Source organism: Elgaria multicarinata, chromosome 1 (genome assembly GCF_023053635.1).
Source record: "Elgaria multicarinata webbii isolate HBS135686 ecotype San Diego chromosome 1, rElgMul1.1.pri, whole genome shotgun sequence".
Classification (NCBI taxonomy): domain Eukaryota; kingdom Metazoa; phylum Chordata; class Lepidosauria; order Squamata; family Anguidae; genus Elgaria; species Elgaria multicarinata.
The window spans coordinates 149649383-149669738 of NC_086171.1; the positions used below are offsets into that span (position 1 = coordinate 149649383).

General features: G+C 38.9%; 2 protein-coding genes across 4 annotated transcripts in view; both read left to right on the forward strand.

Moving 5' to 3' along the window:
• The window catches only part of BEND5 (BEN domain containing 5), a 47724-nt gene extending 37859 nt beyond the window's left edge, over positions 1-9865 (forward strand). Inside the window, exons 3-5 of one of the 3 annotated variants that reach the window (XM_063139129.1) lie at positions 5957-6105; positions 6670-6883; positions 9383-9865. In XM_063139129.1, coding sequence (XP_062995199.1) covers positions 5957-6105; positions 6670-6883; positions 9383-9540 — 521 coding nt within the window. In that variant the 3' untranslated portion in view covers positions 9541-9865. The remainder of the gene's footprint in view (positions 1-5956; positions 6106-6669; positions 6884-9382) is intronic. The other 2 variants (XM_063139121.1, XM_063139137.1) reach the window with 2 other exon arrangements.
• The window catches only part of AGBL4 (AGBL carboxypeptidase 4), a 957560-nt gene that overhangs the window by 566445 nt on the left and 370759 nt on the right, over positions 1-20356 (forward strand). The window lies entirely within an intron of this gene.

Genomic DNA, 20356 nt, shown 5'->3' on the forward strand with positions numbered 1-20356 from the left:
AATCAGAACTATGGGGGAAAACATAGCTGGTGTGACTGTATTTCTTTTTGAATTCTGATCTCAAGTTCGAGATAGCCCTCAACTTGCATGTATAAAGAACACTTTTCACTGAAACAGGGATTTTCCTTTCTCTCTGCTTTTCTTTGCTGTTTTAAGATAATACGTTTGCGTTGACTTTGAGAAACTTCCCATAACTGCACAATTTCTTTCTTGCTTATCGAAGCACAAAAGCTACAAAGAGAGAGAAACTTTAAAAGTAAGCATGGTGCATGGCAAATTAGGCAAGCAACACCAATTAGCAAAACACCGTAAAAGGAATTGCATGTCTAATTCACAACATGCTGTGCTGTAAATGCAACTCTTAGTAGTTTGTGAAATAACTGTGAAGTTTATCTGGTTAGAAGAGGCTTTGATTTTGAGATGAAAACTATCCAGAGATTTAGAACATAAATAAGACATTTTAGTGCTTGGTGTCGTGGCTCCTAAGTAATAGAACCTCATGTTTTTCAGCAGTTTGCTGGATTGTTGTTACGATAAAGTTTACCAGTCACATACTACTTTAGGAAGATTTGTAACATCATATGTACAAATACATGGAGTATCAGCAAACAGCAAAAGGGCACCAAATAAAAATAGTGTGAGGGTTTCAGCTGAGATAACATTTTCATTTTACAAATAAATCAGTTCTACCTGGGATTTTTGGGGTATATATTATTTGCTGCAGGAATTATATATAGCTAGTGATAATATTTTTCATGCTCTAAAACAGAACTATGCCCATCCCGTCCCTTGAATTTTCAAGGCACGGCATCCTCTTAGAGTTTGCAATTATGGAATTGCACTGCTTCCTTCATACTGCCATGGAATATCCCAAGGAGCAGAGGGCACATAAAGGTCTGAGCCCTGGTGTGTAGGGGAGCCTGCTGGTTTCACAAAGAAAGGTCAGACAATTCTTTGGAAGCTGTTGCTATGTCGAAGAGCTCTTCACTGCAGTGCTGATTTCCTCAAGAGTTCTCCAGTCTAACCAGTCTCCTTCCTTTACCCCTCTGGTTCTTGGAGGCGAAGGGAGCCCTCCCTTTGCTTCCGAAGCAACCAGTGTGGGCAAGGCAAGAACTGGGCTGAAAGAACACATGCCTTTTAGCATGTTGCCTCTGAGCCCAGTTCCCTCTCCCCAAAAGAGGCTTTAGAGTCGAAGGGAGGATTGTGTCATGTCTACTTCCAAAGTGATCACAGGTTGTGGTTCTGAGATGAACAATTAGGCACTGGGGAGTGGGGATGAGTAGATGGTGTGGTGACTGGCTGTGTTCTATGTCCTCTGCTAAGCCCAGCGCCGCCACCCTCCAGCACCACCGCCAGGGGTGAGCAATATGCAGCCTACATAAGCATGTGATTCCCCTTAGCCCTTTTGTGCTCTCCTCATCATTGCCACTGAATGTGCTGCAGAGGTTTGGTGGTGCACAGTCAAAAGTGTTAATTTTCCTGTATTCAAATATTGTATTAAGGAGAAAGTAAGCTGTAGTGTGTCACTGAGCAAAATGGAAAATCAGCCCTTTTTTGGCCACTGTTCTATTGTATTTCAGAAGCAAACATGGCAGGGGCAGGGTGTTATCTCTGGCTAACATAGTGGTGGCTTTCATAGAATCATAGAATCATAGAATAGCAGAGTTGGGGCCTACAAGGCCATCGAGTCCAACCCCCTGCTCAATGCAGGAATCCACCCTAAAGCATCCCTGACAGATGCTTGTCCAGATGCTTTGGGAGGAAGAAGGCTTTTCCTTCAGTCCCTCCAGAGTTGCAGTGATGGAGTGATACATTTCTGGGACTTCACACCCTGTCGTCGTCCCCAGCTATATCAAGGAGGAATTCATCTTCTTGCTTGCCTCCCCCCTCCGCTTACTCTGTCATCTGTAATTCAATCTGGCCCTATCCAATATTCACCAAGATGGATAAGCTATGATAATGAGTAAGAGGTGCAAAGAACTAATCCTGTGTTCTGAAACAGAACATTTGCGGGGGGGGGGGGGATTTTAAAAAAATCTCTGAACCATTTTCTCTTGCAGAATGAATAGTGAATCACTTTTTAAAGTAGCATTCAAGATGGTATTGTTAGAACTAGTTCATGCTCCTGTAAATCTCTTAGATCTCAGATTCAAAGGTAGTGATATTAATGATGCTAACATTCTTACTGCCTCTGGCTGGATGATTAAACAAGCCCCACTCTTAGAACTGGATCTTGGCTTAGTACTCTCTGATGTTGCAGAATACAGAACATCTTCAACTATTTGAATCAGGAGTGCAATCTACACATTCACCAGAACGTTTTTGCAAGGCCTTGGTACAGCATAGCCTCTGACTCCTATTATTTCTCACTTGCCCGAGACCCAACCTTCCCAGACCCAACGTTCCCTCTGTCTAGGAAAGTAAGATTTGGTTGATAAAAAAGCAAGGGGTCATCCCATGAAGCTGATTGGTGGGAGATCCAGGACAAATAAAAGGAAGTACTTCTTCACACAGCGCATAGTTAAATTATGGAACTCACTACCACAAGATGTAGTGATGGCCACCAATTTGGATGGCTTTAAAAGGGGGTTGGATACATTCCTGGAGGCGAAAACTCTCAATGGCTACTAGCCCTGATGGTTGTGTGCTATCTCCAGTATTTGAGGCAGTAAGCCTGTGTGCACCTGTTGATGGGGAACATAGGTGGGAGGGTGCTGTTGCACCATGTCCTGCTTGCTGGTCCCTGGCCGATGGCTGGTTGGCCACTGTGTGAACAGTGTGCTGGACAAGATGGACCCTTGGTCTGATCCAGCATCAGGGCACTTCTTATCTTCTTAAGTTTCAGTTTTTATCCTATAATAAATTTTATCCTATTTCAGTTTTTATCCTATAATAAATCTGTTGGTTTTTAGGGTACAACAGGATTTTGTTCTTGCTGCAACAGAATAACACAGCACCCCTCTAAAAAGAAAGAAAAAGTGTGTGTATGTGTGTTTTCCCATGTCTATAGCTATTAAGAAATTTCACTGCTCTAGTCTGATGGGGGTGCTTCCAGGTTGAGGTATTTTAGTGCAGCTATGGAGCCTTTTACTTCTTAACTATTAGTTTATTTTTTATTTTTTGGTGGAATTAAAAGACAGAAAAAGTGGTGCATTAAGTGAAAGATGACATTGTCTAGAAATCCTGTAGACTTCTGTGAATGAGGCAGGGCAATGACACAATAAAAGGCTTGTTTGGAAGCACACTAGGATGAAATTTCATGAGCCTTCTTTATGTCAGGGTTATGCTCATCTAGTCACCTGTGTGTGTGTGTGTGTGTGTGTGTGTGTGTGTGTGTGTGTGTGTGTAATAGAAGAGAAATTTAGCTTGCATCAGCCATAAGCCATACAAAACATAACAGAATTAATAAACTTGTCAAACTAATAATTATAAAAATTACTTACACCAGCCATAGAATACATCAATTATAAAACATTGCTAAGCAAATAGAATTTCTGGGACTTCACACCCTGTCCCCACCCCCAGCTATATCAAGGAGGAATTCATCCTCTTGCTTGCCTCCCCCTTCCGCTTACTCTGTCATCTGTAATTCAATCTGGCCCTGTCCGATATTCACCAAGATGGATAAGCTATGATAATGAGTAAGAGATGCAAAGAACTAATCCTGTGTTCTGAAATGGAACATCACGCCAGTCCTTTTCCAGCTTCATTGGCTGCCAGTCCAGGTCCAGGCCCGAGTCAAAGTGCTGGTATTAACATTTAAAGCCCTAAACGGCTTGGGGCCAGGCTATCTGAAGGAACGCCTCCTCCCGTATGTACCTGGCCAGACCCTAAGGTCATCCTCAGGGGTCCTTCTCCGCAAGCCCCTGCCAAAGGAAGTAAGGCAGATGGCTACCAGGAGGAAGGCCTTCTCTGCCATGGAATGAGCTCCCTAAGGAGGTTCACTTGGCACCTACATTATATGCTTTTAGACGCCAGGTGAAGACCTTTTGATTCTCCCAGCATTTTAACAGTCTATAAATAAATTTTAACTTGGTGTTTTAAATTTGTAATTTTGCATTGCTGCTGTTTTTATCTGGTTGAGCTTTTATGTTGTATTTTATATTATGGTTTTATACTGTTGTTTTATACTTTGAATGTTTTTAATTTTTGTGAACCGCCCAGAGAGCTCCGGCTATTGGGCGGTATAGAAATGTAATAAATAAATAAATCACAAAATTGAAGTAAAATGAAAAATTCGGACTCAGGGTACCATAGTAGACCTTATTTTAGTGGTAACCACCAAAGATTTTACAGACTTTGCTGTCACCTGTTTATCTCGTTCCATAAGAAGGAAGGATACATACAAATCAAATGAGTGCTGTGAGAGAGATATGGGGTTATTAATTCTTTCTGCAAATCTGTATAAAAGGAACAAAACAGCAGTAAGTGTTTCAATGCCATCTCTCCACATGTACTTACACCTGACCTGTGTGTTTTCCACCAGGTGCTCAGGCTAGCCCTCATTCACCTGTTTAGCCGTGGAGAGCCTATTGTCTCTTTAAAGTTAGGTGGAAGAAGGTAGTTCTGGTTCAGCTGGGAGCTCCATAATGTTTGAGGGGACTTTTATTTCCAGTCGGAACCTCTAAGTTGGAGCGTGTTATGACATGAACCGAAGGGGAGGGGGAAGCTCAGGCACAGGGACAGAAGTTGGGCAATTACCCATTCAATTATTAATTTGCAAGTTATGGCTTCCATTACTTGGTCAGGCTAAACCTGGTAGGAGGTAGTGAGTATTCCACTTCCCTGCAATCTGTCAGCTAAGCTACTTCCATGTGGCATTATAGAGGTATGCTCTGGTCTCCATGTCTGCCATTTTCCCCTTCTGCCCATTGGCCCTTCCCACCCCACCCAATATTATGATGAGCATTTTCCTACTATCCTACAGATAAAGATGAATATAAATGACTGAATATAATCTGTGAAAAGAATGCCACCTGTGGTAATTTTTTTTGGTCTCTTTGACAGTGTCTTCTCACCAGTAGTAGTGGTTGTGCATGGGAGCAATTTAAAGATACTGCATAATAAACTTAGACTGTATGAAGCTCCAACTTAGTGAGCATAATCATTTTGGTTACAGAAGCACTTAGGTAGCGGTTTCTCCAGGAACATAACCTTATTTACTTTCAGGATATCTGCAGTTAGGTTTTACATACTGGTCTTGGCATAGGTGAACTTGCTGGTTTAGAAGAAAATGATAGTTTTGAGTGTCTCTGGATAAATCTAGACATGGTATTTCAGCTTCCCTACAGTGTGTGTTAAAGGCAACTGATAATTGATTTTAATTAACCTTCATATGGATTTTATGATTTTGTACAAGAAATATCCAATCAATGAAAAAAATGGGATCCTTTATCTAAAGATATTAGTGTAGTCATAGTTACTGAAATTTTCAAATAAATATTGAAGATTCTGTTCACATGCTGGCTACTGCTTTTAGATCACTTGGTAGTTCTAAAATGTTAGTCACAAATACACACGCACACAAATGTTCAGCTGGTCTTTATGAAAAAAAAATCATTTTAAAATATATTACAGAGATGAAATTGTAGCTAACTATTCAGGAAATCAGTAGTTGAATTTGTGTCTTAAAACCTGTGCTAAATTCATTTAATATTCCTTTACATGTTCAGTTAGTTACAAATTATAGTTGATATTTACATTCTGCAGTTTGAAGAGTCCAAGATTGTCCGTATTAGAGTTTCTTATCCCATTTAAGTTATGGAATGATTATCTTCCACTTTTGAGAATAACAAGGCTTGAGTTGTGTTATCAATATACTCAATTTGGTTTTTAAGTTAGTTCCGTTCATTATCCTGTCATAATTTACATGTGAGTAATGGACAGTAGAAACCATATAACCTATTTAAAACAAATCTCTCTGATATCCTTAAATGTTCTTTTCTGAACTGTGTAGGTCCTGCCCTAGAACTTGAAAAAGTTGCACCTGAATCCATTGAGCCTGAGCCTGAAGTACAGACCTCTTTCAGTGAGGAAGCTAACACATCAACCTACTATCCTGCTGCTGTTCCAGTAATGGACAAATATATTCTTGAGAACGGAAAGGTACTTTCAGAGGCTACTTCATAACATCAAGGGACTCAATGGATCTTGATAGAAATTTCTTCAGTTGATACATTGGAGCCGTTCATGGTGTTTTTGTGTTTGTTCATCAAAATATACCCCCAGGTCACATCTAAGATGAAAATTCATAGCTTTGGAAGAACTTGTATATCTTACCATTAGTTAGACATGAGTATGTCAGAAATCCTGGAAGTAGCTTGGAACTCCTGTGTCTGACTGATAGCTGTGGGCCTGTGTCTTTCTGAGAGTACTGTTTTTGTCATAGGAGAACCTTTACGGTGATATAACCTCTTGCTGATTTACTTGTTTGTAGAACCACTTGTTTTACATTTACATGCTTTCATTTCATGATATACACAGAATTCATTGATTCAGGTTGATTCTGATATTTTATTGTATTAAATCTTAAGATATTACAGATCAATGTGTTTATTTTTAAAATATGGTGGCTGGTATTTATGAAAGTTTAAGTAGATCGCTTAGTTACCACTGACTGGGTTCTCTTTTCCGATTGTAAACTGACTGGTATTTAATTTTACACTCCAGGTCCATCTTGGCAGTGGCATCTGGGTAGATGAGGAGAAATGGCACCAGCTGCAAGTAACGCAAGGAGATTCAAAGTATACAAAAAACTTAGCGGTTATGATCTGGGGAACAGATGTTCTCAAGAACAGAAGTGTTACAGGAGTTGCAACCAAAAAAAAGAAAGACGCCGTTCCCAAACCACCTCTGTCACCTCATAAATTAAGCATCGTCAGAGGTAGGTTATTTGAAGTGTGTAATATTCGTTTCTCCAGAAATTGTCTTTGCAAATTGCTATAAGCAATGAATTGATCAATCCTATATTCCAGTTGCGCAAGGCAGGGATAGGAGAATGGGGAAACACAGCTGCTCTCTGGGAAGGGAGTGAAAAATACATAAAACTAGAAAATACAATAATATTATAAAAACAACAGGCACCCCCTCCCCTCCAGTGTCACTGTGAACATTGCCTATTCCCACAGTCATGACTGTACTGGCAGTGGCACTGCGTGCTGCCCATATACTGAAGGAGCCAATGGGCTTGGGTCAATGGAAAAAGGACCTTGCATCACAGCATGCACAGAGATGCTGGAGCACCCTCACTAAATCAGCCCCAGTGGCACAGTCAACAACAATTCTGGTTGTTGCTGCAAGTCCTTCCAGGTAGGGTTTTGAATTCCTTATGCTCCTCACAACACACACAAAGTGAAGGAAGGAGACCCCATGCAACCCAGCACCCATAGAGTTCCCTGGGTAGGATACCTTTACAGAGTGTACACAACCCACCCAGGAGGACAAGGGTTCAAGACCCATCCAAGGGGACTGCAGGTTAGAAGAGAGAGGGAGAGAGTTGTGTTGTGCTGGTGGATCTCCTCCAGTACAATGCTGGATTTAACCCTCTGTGCATATGGACGTGGATGCTTCTTTGGTTTCGGTATTCAGTGCTCTGTGACAGAGAAGGAATGGGAAGTGCCTTGCCCTGATCACAATTCATCGGGCAGTGTTTAAATATGAACACTACTTTTAACCATGTTTTTTCCCAGCTCTTTCAAATCTCATTTTAATGCATATTGGCATTGACCCATTTCAGCTTAGTTTAAAACTTTTTTTAAAAAAAACTATATTTTCCATAATTTTGCATTTCAGAATGAGAGCTCATAAAACCTATATTTGAAGTGGTTTTTACTTTTATTCTCTAGTTCTAAAATAGCTTCCTTAAAATACATCTTTAAAAGATGGTTAGGCCTTAATAGGGCTAATATATCTTGCAGTTTAATAGTCCCTATTGTGCAGTTTATTTTAAGAAAGTTATTAAAAAGTATGCAAATATTGTAAACCCTATCACTGAAAAATAACCTTTTATAAAACTTCTGAAATGTGTCACAGCAAAGTATGTAGAACAGTTAATTGTCATAACTTTAATAAGGTGCATTAACAGTGCAATAAAACTTGTTAATTAAGTGAATCTCCGGTTTTCTAACATATGAAACGATAAACAGTTGCTAGGAAAAAAATGCTAGGTGAAGCTGAAGTTCTTTTAGCAGTTTAGAAGCCATTTATTAGTACCAGTTGTAATAGCCAGCATTAATAGTGGCTTATACCACTGTAGCAAATACAATATATTTCAAAGTACAGTGTATTTTATGTTGAGTGCTAAGGAATTAAGAGTAATGGGGTATAATCCTTTTAGCTACATCTCAGGAAACAGGTTATTGATTGTTCATTTGTTTCTTCCAAAGTCAGTATCAAATATTACAATGGCTTTAGTTTCTGGACTTCTTCTCTTTCAAGACAGCTGCCATCAATCCTCCTTAGGTTTGGGTACTGTAGATGCAACCATGTAGCTTGGAAGGAACAGTGGGGCTCTTTCTACCACATTTTCCTTAGGCACCTTTTTCATATGGACTCTGTTGGCTAATATAAACCTGCTTCAGTCTACCTCTGAAGTCTTATCAGACACGCTCCAGAATTCTCAGTCTTGGAAATGTGCTGCTGGCCTAGATCACAAATTCGTACTACAGTGTTGTAATACCTTTGAGCTACCATATCATACCCAGTAGTATGATTTAGGCAAGTAAAACTGAAAAACAGGCAAGGATGACAAGGGAACCTGCTACTTTCAGCAGAAAAGAAATATTGAGGTAGCAAAGTACTGTAGGATTTCTCTGGAGCTTGCTCATGCAACCATGGCTCTGTGATGAAGTGAAAATGTCGGTTTGGCCAAAAAAGCAAGATTTCAGAGGTGGGAAGTATAAACATGGTTCAGACAAAGGCCAAGGAAGGCTATATGTAAGTCTCTCAGTGCCTTCTTATGCATGTTTACTCAGATGAAATTCCCCACTGCATTCTGTGGGACTTATTTTTAGGAAAGTATAGCATTAGTCTTTTATTTAAATTATTTTAAATGTTAGGCCTAGGAAAACTAAATCTAGGATAGATTATAGCCCAGATGCATAGCCCACTTCAAAGGAAATAGCTTGTGATTAAATCACCAATCAATCAGACATTTTGTATGGCAGCATTAAATCTTACCTGAAAATATCCTAGTGCATCGTAATTTCTTCATGAACTATAGGTGCAGATGCACCAAATTAGCTTTCTGGTCAGTGTTCTGTGTATCAACTGCCTTTCTCAGAATCCGTGTTTACTTGTTAAATTCTTTTAACAAATTGCATGTTACCTTGTATTTTAAATGTGTTGAGTTGTCATTTTTAAATGCCATTTTTCTTCATTTCAGAATGTTTGTATGACAGGATAGCACAAGAAACTGTGGACGAAACTGAAATTGCACAGAGACTCTCCAAAGTCAACAAGTACATTTGTGAAAAAATCATGGATATCAATAAATCATGTAAAAATGAAGAAAGGAGAGAAGCAAAATATAATTTGCAATAAATTTTTAATTTTTAATAAAGTGTTAGTGTTTTACTCTGGTGGTGGTGGTTTTGATTTCATGGTGTTCATGCTGATGGGCTAAACTGACCTTTTAGTGTGAATTGTATTATGAAATATTGGCTTATTTTTAAACAGTTTTAAGAAACGACGTAGCTGCTTATAGCAGCAAAACTCCTTTAATGGTAAAATAGCATCAAATTCCCTAGTGGTACCAAGGAAAATGATGTGCTGATTGTGAGCCTATAGCTGACCGTTCTCCAAGTCCCAGATCTATTGACATCCTATTGAAGTTACTGGGATTGTTTTGCAGGCTGTCTGTGTACAGTAGGCTCTGTGGAATAAAGATACTTCATGAAGATGTACTTTGCAAACAGCTTTTTTTTTTTTAAGTTGACTTGTTTTCTTTCTTGAGCTTGAACTTTCTATTCTTAAAGTATCTAAAAATCACCATGCTTGCTCATAACGTTTTCTTGGAATACAAGCCGTTTTACTTTTCAGTATATTCCATTAAAGTCAGTGAGACTGTTTCAGAGCACATATGTCCCAGATTGCTGCTGATATCTCCTTAGATCTCTGTGGTGAGTTCAGATTTTAAAAGAGAATGGGGGAGAGAGCAGCTTTTATTTGCAAAATGCTGTATTTGAGCTGTGGTTCCTGTTCAGTGTGTATGTTACAGTTATCCCTGGAGGCTACAGAGTCTAATGGTATTTGTATTTCTTTGGAGAAGGCATAATGTAGTATAACAGAAAAATAAAAATTATTTATGCAAGAAAAATGTGTAATAGAAAATGCTAAGATTATGTAGTATTGGTGGCTTCAATTCTACAAATCAACTATGAACTGTATTGACATAAGCTTAAGCAATGGGAACACTAGTTTTTAGCTAGCTTGTGCTGACCCCATTTGTCACTGGATGATAATTCTTTGGAACTTATGCTGTGTCTTATTCCATAAATGGACTTATTAGCTCCAGGTTTGAGGGAACCCAGGATGGCTGCACAGGTGTTAACGAAGAGGGAGTGTCATCGTATTTAGTACTTCGGGTCCTGTGGCACGATTAATTTTTTCTTCTCTTCTTCTTCTTCTTCTTCTTCTTCTTCTTCTTCTTCTTATTATTATTATTATTATTATTATTATTATTACTATTATTATTATGTACCACCCTATAGCCAAAGCTCTCTGGACAGTTCACAACAACTTATAAAAATACAAAATACAGCATAATAAAAATATTTCTAAAATTTTAACATAGAAATATTAAAACAAACAGCTAAAAACAAACAATGGTCCTAATAGAACTGTTCTAAAACAGAAGACATAGATGATTCATAATAAATCATTAAATGCCTGGGAATAAAAGGTGGTCTTTATCTAGCACCGAAAAGATGATAGTGTTGGCCTTATTCCATAGTCGGGAGCCACTACTGAGAAGGCCCTGTCCCTTATTGCCACCTTCTGAGCCTCCTTTCAAGGTGGCACTCGAAGGGTGGGGTAGAAGTTGTTTATAGTATCTGGGTATCCAGGTCAGGAGAAATGTTCCATCAGGTATTGTGGTCCCAAGCAATAATTTTTATTTTTTCTACGTTAAAAAAAATACACTACTTTTATTCTATATTTTGTATTTTTATCAATTGTTGTAAACCACCATAACCACCATAAGTGGTTGCTTTTCTGTGCCTGGCTGCAATCACTTATGCTGTCCCTGCCCATGCAGAGTAGCACCAGTGGTAGCTCTTACTAGTCACCAGGTCCACTGTTCTGGTTGAGCGGGGACAGCAGAAGTGGGAATGACCAGCCAGCAATGAAAGAGAAGCACCGTCACCTGCATTATTTCAGGCACCCTGGTTCACTTTCACCATTACCACCTCCCCAGAGTAGTGCAGGTAAAACCACTTCTCTGTTCCACAGCCTTCACCATTTTTATTCTTCTCCCCAGTGCCTCTGTTGTGCCATGCATGGCTGTAGCTGCTTTATCCAATCCTTTTACAGTGCTGGATGTTATCGGGTTTTTGTTTGTTTGTTTTAAAAGAGGATGACATGAATTGCAGTGGGGGGCAGTATTTGCCCAACCATGCAAGGTGCTGGCCCCAGGCCTGATTCTGACTGCACAATGCTATGCATAAGTAAGTCTTCTTGACTTCAATAGGACAACTCCCAGGTAAGTGTGTGTAAGGAAGAGATTTTCCACAAAATGACATACTGAGCACTAACCTAAATGCGTAAAAGTGGGCAATTCAAATGCTTTGAATAACTAACATAGATCTTAATTTTCTTTATGTATATTTACTAAATTCTTTTAGAAGCGAGCACTTCTCTTTCCTTTCATTTTTGTTGAGGCTGCAATCCTAAGCACATTTACTATGAAGTGAGCCCTGCTGAATAAAGTGGTGCTTACTTCTGTGTAAACATGGATAGTATTGTGCTATAAGTTGTCAATTGAATACGAACCCTTGTTCAGTCTGCATTCATATTTTTTTATTTTGAAGAATGTAAGGGACAAGGGAATTTGCAAGTCAGTGCGCTTAAGCGAGAGATCCTGGTTTTGTATTCTGCTTAGCGAAACTAAATTAAATGGGAGTTTCCAAGTTCAGATGTAACTGTGGTTTAAACAAACCACAATATAAGGCCATGTTACTGTGGGGCTTGAAGGCACAACATTCATTCTAGCTTAATTATAACTGATTTATTAAGCCAAGTTAGAACTGACCCATTGTCTTCTATTACAAAAGCTATTTTTTAGCATTTTGATTGCAGCTGCTATTATATAATTTAAATAGTATACAACCCCATGTGTGTTTATTTGTAAGTAAATTTCACTGTGTTCATTGGGGAAGACCCCCCTAGAAATTGTGCATTGAATTGCACCTTAAAACAAGTTACTCTTATAGAAGTTATCTTTAAATGTCTTTTAGTTGAATGTGTAAGGTTTGGGCATATTAAGATTTATATCCCAGCTCTCACTTTACTCCCCACCCTCTATATATTGATTTGTAGATTATCACAAGTTGCCAAGTACTGTTTCAGCATGTTGCCGCAGAATAGAAAATTCATTGAAAGAGGGTTTCTGATTTGTCCTCTTCCACAGCTGCTGCTGCTCTGGTGCCAACAACCAGCATACCCACTAGAGCAGTGGTTCTCAACCTTCCTAATGCCGCGACCCTTTAATACAGTTCCTCGTGTTGTGGTGACCCCCAACCATAAAATTATTTTCGTTCTTCTCTACACGATCCATTGTCACAGGATGGTTTGCTAATGAAAATAATACATAACAATAGCTTTAATAATACAAAAGATGATACATGACATAGTTCAGTCAATACAGTTTCCTAAGACCATCGGAAATATGTGTTTTCCGATGGTCTTAGGCGACCCCTGTGAAAGGGTCATTCGACCCCCAAAGGGGTCCCGACCCACAGGTTGAGAACCTTTGCACTAGAGAATGCTTTCTCTCAACTAGATGGCGCAATCAGGTCCATTTTGAAACATTGTGTTTATTCTGGCAATTGATGGCTGACAGCCTGACTCTTAGACTTTCACAACGTGCCTTTAATGTTTAATAGAAATCAAAGACATTTTTGTCCAGATAGCTGGGACATCTTCAAGGTCATCCACTTTCCACTGTGTTGAATTTTGAATATTATAGTCAGTTTTTTTGGACCCAATCTTTCCTACAAATGCATTGTGTATTGTGTGCATTAAAACTGCATCAAACATGTTCATGGACAATGAAACATATAAAGAAGCTATAGTCACTGGGTTTGGTCTGTATCAAATGGTATCTTTTTCAGGCTCCAAGTTGTTACAGGAAAGTACTATAGTTGAAAGCAGAGAAGTTATTAAATTTAATGGTTAACTTTGCGTTTTGATGAATATTGATTTTGTAAGCACTACTATGTGTTGACAGTACCTGCAGGAGTGGCCTGGAACGACTGAATTTTCCACAAAATGTTTAAGCCTTTCTGAAATTTATATACGCCTGTTGAAATAGCTCTACTGCCATTTTGATTCATTACTTAGAATAAAAGTAGAATTCCATCTTGTTAAGACGCTACGACTCCACATGCCATCTCCTTCAAAGGAAAACAGCAGTTTCAAGAATAATTTCACAATGCATAGAGTATTTTGTGTTTCTGTTTACCTTAATAATCTCTGCCATAATACTGTAAAATAATTTATTGGACTTTCCATTTTTCAGAATGGGAAAATAATGCTTAGTGATTGATGGTTGCAGAACATGAGTCTATGAATTCATGGCAGAACAAGAAAGTTTGAATGAGGGCCTCCCAAGTGCCAAATACTAGACAAAGCTGGTTTTTCAAATGTTTGTGATTGGTTTCTGCTCTAGCTAATGCGTCTTCACAATAATTTGTTAACTCTGAATATAATTAATAATTCTCTTGTTTTTCACACAAAATTGGTTAAGGCTTGGTAATTAAGCGGATATCCCTGTCTGTTCTCATCCTTAACTTCAGTTATATGGAATACTAAAATGTCCACATTAGCATGAGGAAAATTTGAAAAAATGAATCAGGTCAGCAGGCAGTGTTACACAAAGCATGTCCTTTTATGCTGCTGGCTAGGTCACCTCTCCACTGCCTGTTACCCACCCACCCTTTCTGCAATTCTGCACCCACCCTTTCTGTTTTTCTTGTGGAGAACTGGCACAGAGTGTGGGGATGCAGAGAAGGAAGAGAGACTTGGGCATGGGAGCAATTGGGTTGATTTGAGCATTCAAATAAAACAAAAATACATTATCCTTTTCGAATGTTCCGCTCCAGAGTTTGAGCAGCCCAGTTGATTTTTGCAATGAGTAAGTGGGTAGTTTCATGTTTTGTTTGTAGACAGAGAAGTGCTGAGGTAATGTTTCTAAAAGTAAGTCTGGTTCTGTTGATGTTGGAAAGAAGAGACCATTTTATATTCTGGCTATCAGTAGTGTCTGTTCCTCTGGAGGTGGGTACCATAATTGATGCAGAAACATTCTTTTTTATAGTAATTAAACATAGTTGCTTGCTATCATTTTTAATATTCATAACATGATCCATATATGAAGAGCTTCAGGCACACATTGCTGTGGGAGGAGGCTGTAAGAGCTGGCAAAAATTGTTTTCTCTTCATTAATTATTTTATAAGCAAATGAGCTGTTTTATATCGAGGAAAAAAGATCCAAATGACTAATTCGTCTCTCATCTATGCCAGATGCCTACTAGCTAATTTTTTTTAAACAAAAAACTTTCTTACTAGAAAATAATTTTTCACTATAAGCCTGGTTAAATATAGTGCAATGATGTGTGCATTTAAACTCCATCTGCAAGAAATGTAGGATATGTTTTTGCGCGGAAAGATAAGGGGCTTTAGAGGCTTTCACTTAATGAAGGTAAACTCCACTAACTGGGTTGCATTTGGGTAACTATTGTGCTTGACTAGTTTATTGATACAGCCCCCTGAAGAAATTTATCTTTGTTCTGTGAAGCTGGTGGTGTATCTGAGGGTTTGACATGTTAGCTTTTGCACAATGGAGATTAATCATCAAAATGAAGTTCACATTGAATTTGATTTTGGGTATACCTTACTTTTTCTCCCATGTGGGTGTTCATGTATTATAATGAGTAACTGTAGAACAACTGGAGAGAAATATTGCCTCATTTCTTTATAAACCATGATGCTTATATATATTTGTCATTAGAAATTGTTCAATGTGATTTCTGGCTTCCCCTTTGTAAAAAGTAATATAATATGCCATGTATTTTAATACAGAGGTAGGCCACTTACAGCCAATGACTCACATCAGAACCCTGATGCCCTTTTAATATCACCCACAACTGCTCATTAGAATGTCAGCCTTCATTTTTTAAACAAATATTCTAGACCTTGAAAAGTCCATACATAAGAATGCTGGAAGATGTCTAAGCATCAAGATCTCTTTCATATAGAGAGAAAGAATCCAAACAATGGAGGAACCACTTCCCAAGACACTGGAGCTGAACACATCAGGTTTAGCTTCCTTTTAACTCTAAATCAAGGGAAGGCAAACTATGGCCCATTGGCCTAATATGACTCACAGGGTCTAATCTCCATGCCCCCCCCCTGCAATTGCATGGAGAGAAATCCCCATGTTATCTCTGATTGAAGAAGATCAGGGCATTTCCTCACACTGGACCTGGTCCTACAAGCTCTGGCCGACTGCCTTCTTGTGCTGCTAGTGCCCCCATTGAGACATGAGCACCATGGGAAGGAGGTGCCCAACTCGTCCAGGGTTTGGAAAGTCCCTGTACTGCTTGCACCCCAAGGAGACATCTGACTCCTGCAAACACCAGCCAAATCACTCTACATGGGGAGAGAGAGAGATGGAGCTCTAGGCCTCTCTCTGCATGGAGGGGATGAAGGGGCAAAGTGGACTTGATGGCTTCGTGGGACAGGTGAACTTTGGAGAGGGCCCTGCCCATTTATGTCTGGCAGCTCGCCGGCTTGGTCCAGTGGACAATCTGGCTTCTTGACCAAATTAGGTTGCCATCCCCTACATTAACAGGACTGTTAATGTTTTAGCTTTAATTTTTATCTCATAAATTTATTAACTATTTGTAAATTGTTAACCATTTTTCATCTTTTCAAAAAGAAAAACTATTATAGCATAAATGTGGGTGGTAACAAAAATAAAATAGTTAAGAGCATATACATAAAAGAACAACAATACAATAAAATAGTTCCAAAATCCTTTATTAAGACTTACCCAAAAAGCACAAAATTGGGAGCACAAGCGTTTGCAATCTCCAAATCAGGGAAGTTGTTATGCAAAACAGTAGGGAGAGAAGGAAAGAGGAAGGAAAGAGAGGGGGAAAGAAGTTTGATTTGAGGTGGGGGAGAGGGAGGAAAAGAAGTTGACCAGATGCTTTAAAAGAGCCCCCTTTCTCCCCTCTTCTCTCTAATCCCCCCCCCCAAAACCCAGGCTTGTATAACATCTTGCTTGAATAAATAGATCTGGAGATCTTGAAAACCGGTGCTCGCAATTTTGTGCGTTTCTGGTGGGTCCTAAATAAAGGTATTGTCTGATCATGGATTTTGGACTTTTCTTATGGGCCAACACGGATTACTTTGTTTTATGCAACTAATAAAATCAGCATACATTTAAATAAAATAAGTTATGGACCAATAATAAATAAGGAACGGCCTGGTGAAAACTTTTGCTAGTGAAAAACTGATACAAAGCTAAGTCATGGGCTGAAATTATAAGGATTTAATGTCTGTATATGGTTTTATATTTGAGGGGCTTTGCTTTTCATCTGTCAAGATCCCTGGCATGCTTAGCAAATGGACCCCAGGCAGGGAAAAAGAACCCTGGTTTAGTTTTGTCTGTGCTAACTTGAATTTGATGTGTGCTCAAATTCAAGTTAGAAATAAAAGAATCCCCACACATTGCCAAACCAATGAAGAAATGAAGGAGATAAATATATTTAAGGATTTGTTTATCCCCCTTTTTATTCAGAGATTCAAAGTGCTTACAAACAGTATAAATGTATGAAATGGTGCAGAACATCTTAGAAACAAAATTGGAATTCCTGTTTCAAACCATCCTACATACTCCATATCTGATACAGAAATTGTTAGATATTTAGATTTTGATATGGGCATAACCACTACACTAATGCACTATGGTAAATGAAATGTGTGGGAATCATTATTGTGAACAAAGAGGAAATGTCATGAAAAATAGATTCACTTTGGCATGCCTCTGATTTTCATAGTCTTTAAGTGATAAAATCTTAACATAAATCACACAGACTTTATTGATACCATTTTTTCCATTATAATGGCACAGTGGAATTTGGAACAATAATTCATCGAATGTAGAGGCAATAAAAATGTTATGAAGAGCAATTATTGCATACTTCATGCTCAGTAGCTAATTTTTAAATTTTAGCATCTCGGATATTTCAAAAGACTCTTCCTCCAAGGCTTTCTAATAGGAAGAAAAATGACTTACATTTTAAAATTGGAACAATTACTCAACAAAAAATGTACATGGCTGGTCACTCCTTTCATAAATAGATGTGCTGCTTTGGTGTTGAATGACAGTTTTCCTTCTTCACAACATTCTAATTTTGCTTGACTCTGTATTGAAGATACAGTCATAAAAAAAGGTTGCTGCTATGACAACCTTTCAATTACGTCACATTAGAACGGTTAACGGGCAATATCTTTCCAGATGTAGGTGAATTTGCAGATTCTGCTCATAGAAGTTGCTTCATATATCTGATGAACATGAGCTGGAAGTTGGTATACAATCATCTATGATCACTATGTGCCATAGGGCTGCATCATGGACATCTACATCATTGCATAGATAGTGTGATCTGATGGAGGGGTTTAGTACAATATATTATATTGGTTCTTATTATTTTATTTATTCAATTTTGTTTGTCTGCCAGGTTTGTTTTGTTTTGCTGTTCAGTTATATTCCTAGAACAGTTTACAAATAAAACCATTTAAAATGTCATAAAAACTATAATAAGCTATAAGGCACAAAATCCCATAGCTCTTGGACCTTTCAGCATGCAGTGGAGGACTCTGTGGCAGATGAGGCTCAAACCTCTTCTTCAGGGTTGGGATGATCAGAACTTTATTCTGGGCCTTGCTGGCCAGAGGGCACAGCCCTGCCAGTGGCTCAGCAGACGACACCCCCTCCCCGACCGAACCTTCATCTCCACAGCCTCGCAGAAGTCTCAGGCTGCAAAATCAGGTGAGAGCCTTTTAACAGCAGAGTCAGCTCCTCCAAGGAGATAGTACTAACCACACTATAACCTACATAAGGCTTCAGTGAGCTTTAGCTGCCCATTAATACAACATTGTCTTACAGTTTTCCTAGTAGGAGAGAACTTCAGCCCAGCTGGGCTTACCTGGTGCTGTCCAAGGTCCTGTTTTCATCTACCCTCTGCATAAGATGGTTTGTCTTGACTTCAACTGCTGTAAATTGATTTTTCCTACTTTGGCTGGACTTTATTTAATCTGACCTGGCCTGCTGTGTTTTTAGGTTGCCTATCTTCTCCTGACTTCACCTGCCTTGATATAGCCCCATCAGGCACTACCAGCTTTCCCTGTGAGTCTCAAGTCCCCACAAAACAGGACACAAATTCATAAAAGCAGCATGAAACAGACAGCAGGATTAAAATTGCATGTAGGAAGCTCAGGAAAATGGAACAGCCTTTGCCTGGCACAGAAAGTAAAATAAAGAAGGCAGCAGACAAATCTCGTGGGTGGGGAGAGAGTTCCATTGCCAATATAGCACAATTGAGTAGGGCCTCTTTCTGGTAAGCCCCCTGCCTCACCTTAGATGGAAGGGGGATCCACTGGAAGCTCCCCACTGAAAATCTTGATGTATGGTTAGGTATATGTAGACACAGGAGGTTCTTCAAGTACTCTGGTCCTAAGCTATGAAGCTTTTTTTAAAATATATATATAGTAAAAGAAAGGGATGAACCCACTAATGAATGAAAGAAAAGAGAAGATGAGATAAGAGCATATCCATTCACAATAATCATTCAGAGCACCATTAACAAAAGGGGGGATATTCAACACTTATTTTCAAATATATACATGAATATAATTTTATTTATTTATTTATTTATTACATTTCTATACCGCCCAATAGCCGGAGCTCTCTGGGCGGTTCACAAAAATTAAAACCATTCAAACTATAAAACAACAGTATAAAACCATAATATAGAATACAATATAAAAGCTCAACCAGATAAAAACAGCAGCAATGCAAAATTACAAATTTAAAACACCATGTTAAAATGTATTTATAGATTGTTAAAATGTTGGGATACAAATACAAATAATATAAGTATATTATTTGTAATCTAAATAAGCATGAAAATGAAATTTGACTACTGTAGAACATATGTTGAAATGTAGCAAAAACCTACAGGCTTGCTAGATCAAAAAGATCTTCAAACCATTGAATGGTAGTTGGTGGGTGCTTATCCTCCCCGGCTTGAAATGTGAGTCACTCTACAACTGTAAGGGCTCTCAAAATCAGCTTTTGTTGTCCATCTGTCAAACCCCACACCACAGGAACAAAAGTGCAGGAACATCTGCAATTATCACAGATTTTTCAAAAACAAAATATAAGTGAGCAATGACTTTCAACCAGGAAGACTCCTGAGCTGTGGCAAATATTTAAAGGTCAAGACTAGCACATTGAATTGCATCTGGAAAAGAACTGGGAGCCTTTTGGCATAGCAAATGTTCATAATATGGTCACAATGCCTAGTCCCAGTTCATGCAGAATATGGTCGCTAGATTCCTAACTGCAATTTCTGAATAGTGTTCAAAAACAGCCCCATATCAAGCATATTGCAGTGATCTAAGATGGACATTACCAGAGCATATCTGAGGCCAGGATATCTATTTTCAGGTAAGGTTTCAGCTGGCTTGCCAGCCAAACTGGTAAAAGGAACACAGTTCCAGAGATGCGTCTTGTGCGTCTAGTGGCAAAGCACCCTCAAGCTGCAAACCTCTTCCTTAAGTGGAAATGGAACCCCGTCTAGTACAGGATGAATACCACTCCCTTGGCAAATGAATCACCTACTCACAGTATCTCTGCCTTGTCTGGATTAAGCTTCCATCCAGTCCATTACCATGACTGAGCACTGAACCAGCACTTCCATTCCTTCACTTGAATTTTATGTAAAGGAGAAATAGCTGAGTGTTATCCACATACTGATAAAACTTCAACTCATGTCTAGATTAACCTACTCCGCAGTTTCATGTCAATGTTAAATAGCATGGGGGACAAAATATACCCCTCCAGGCCCCT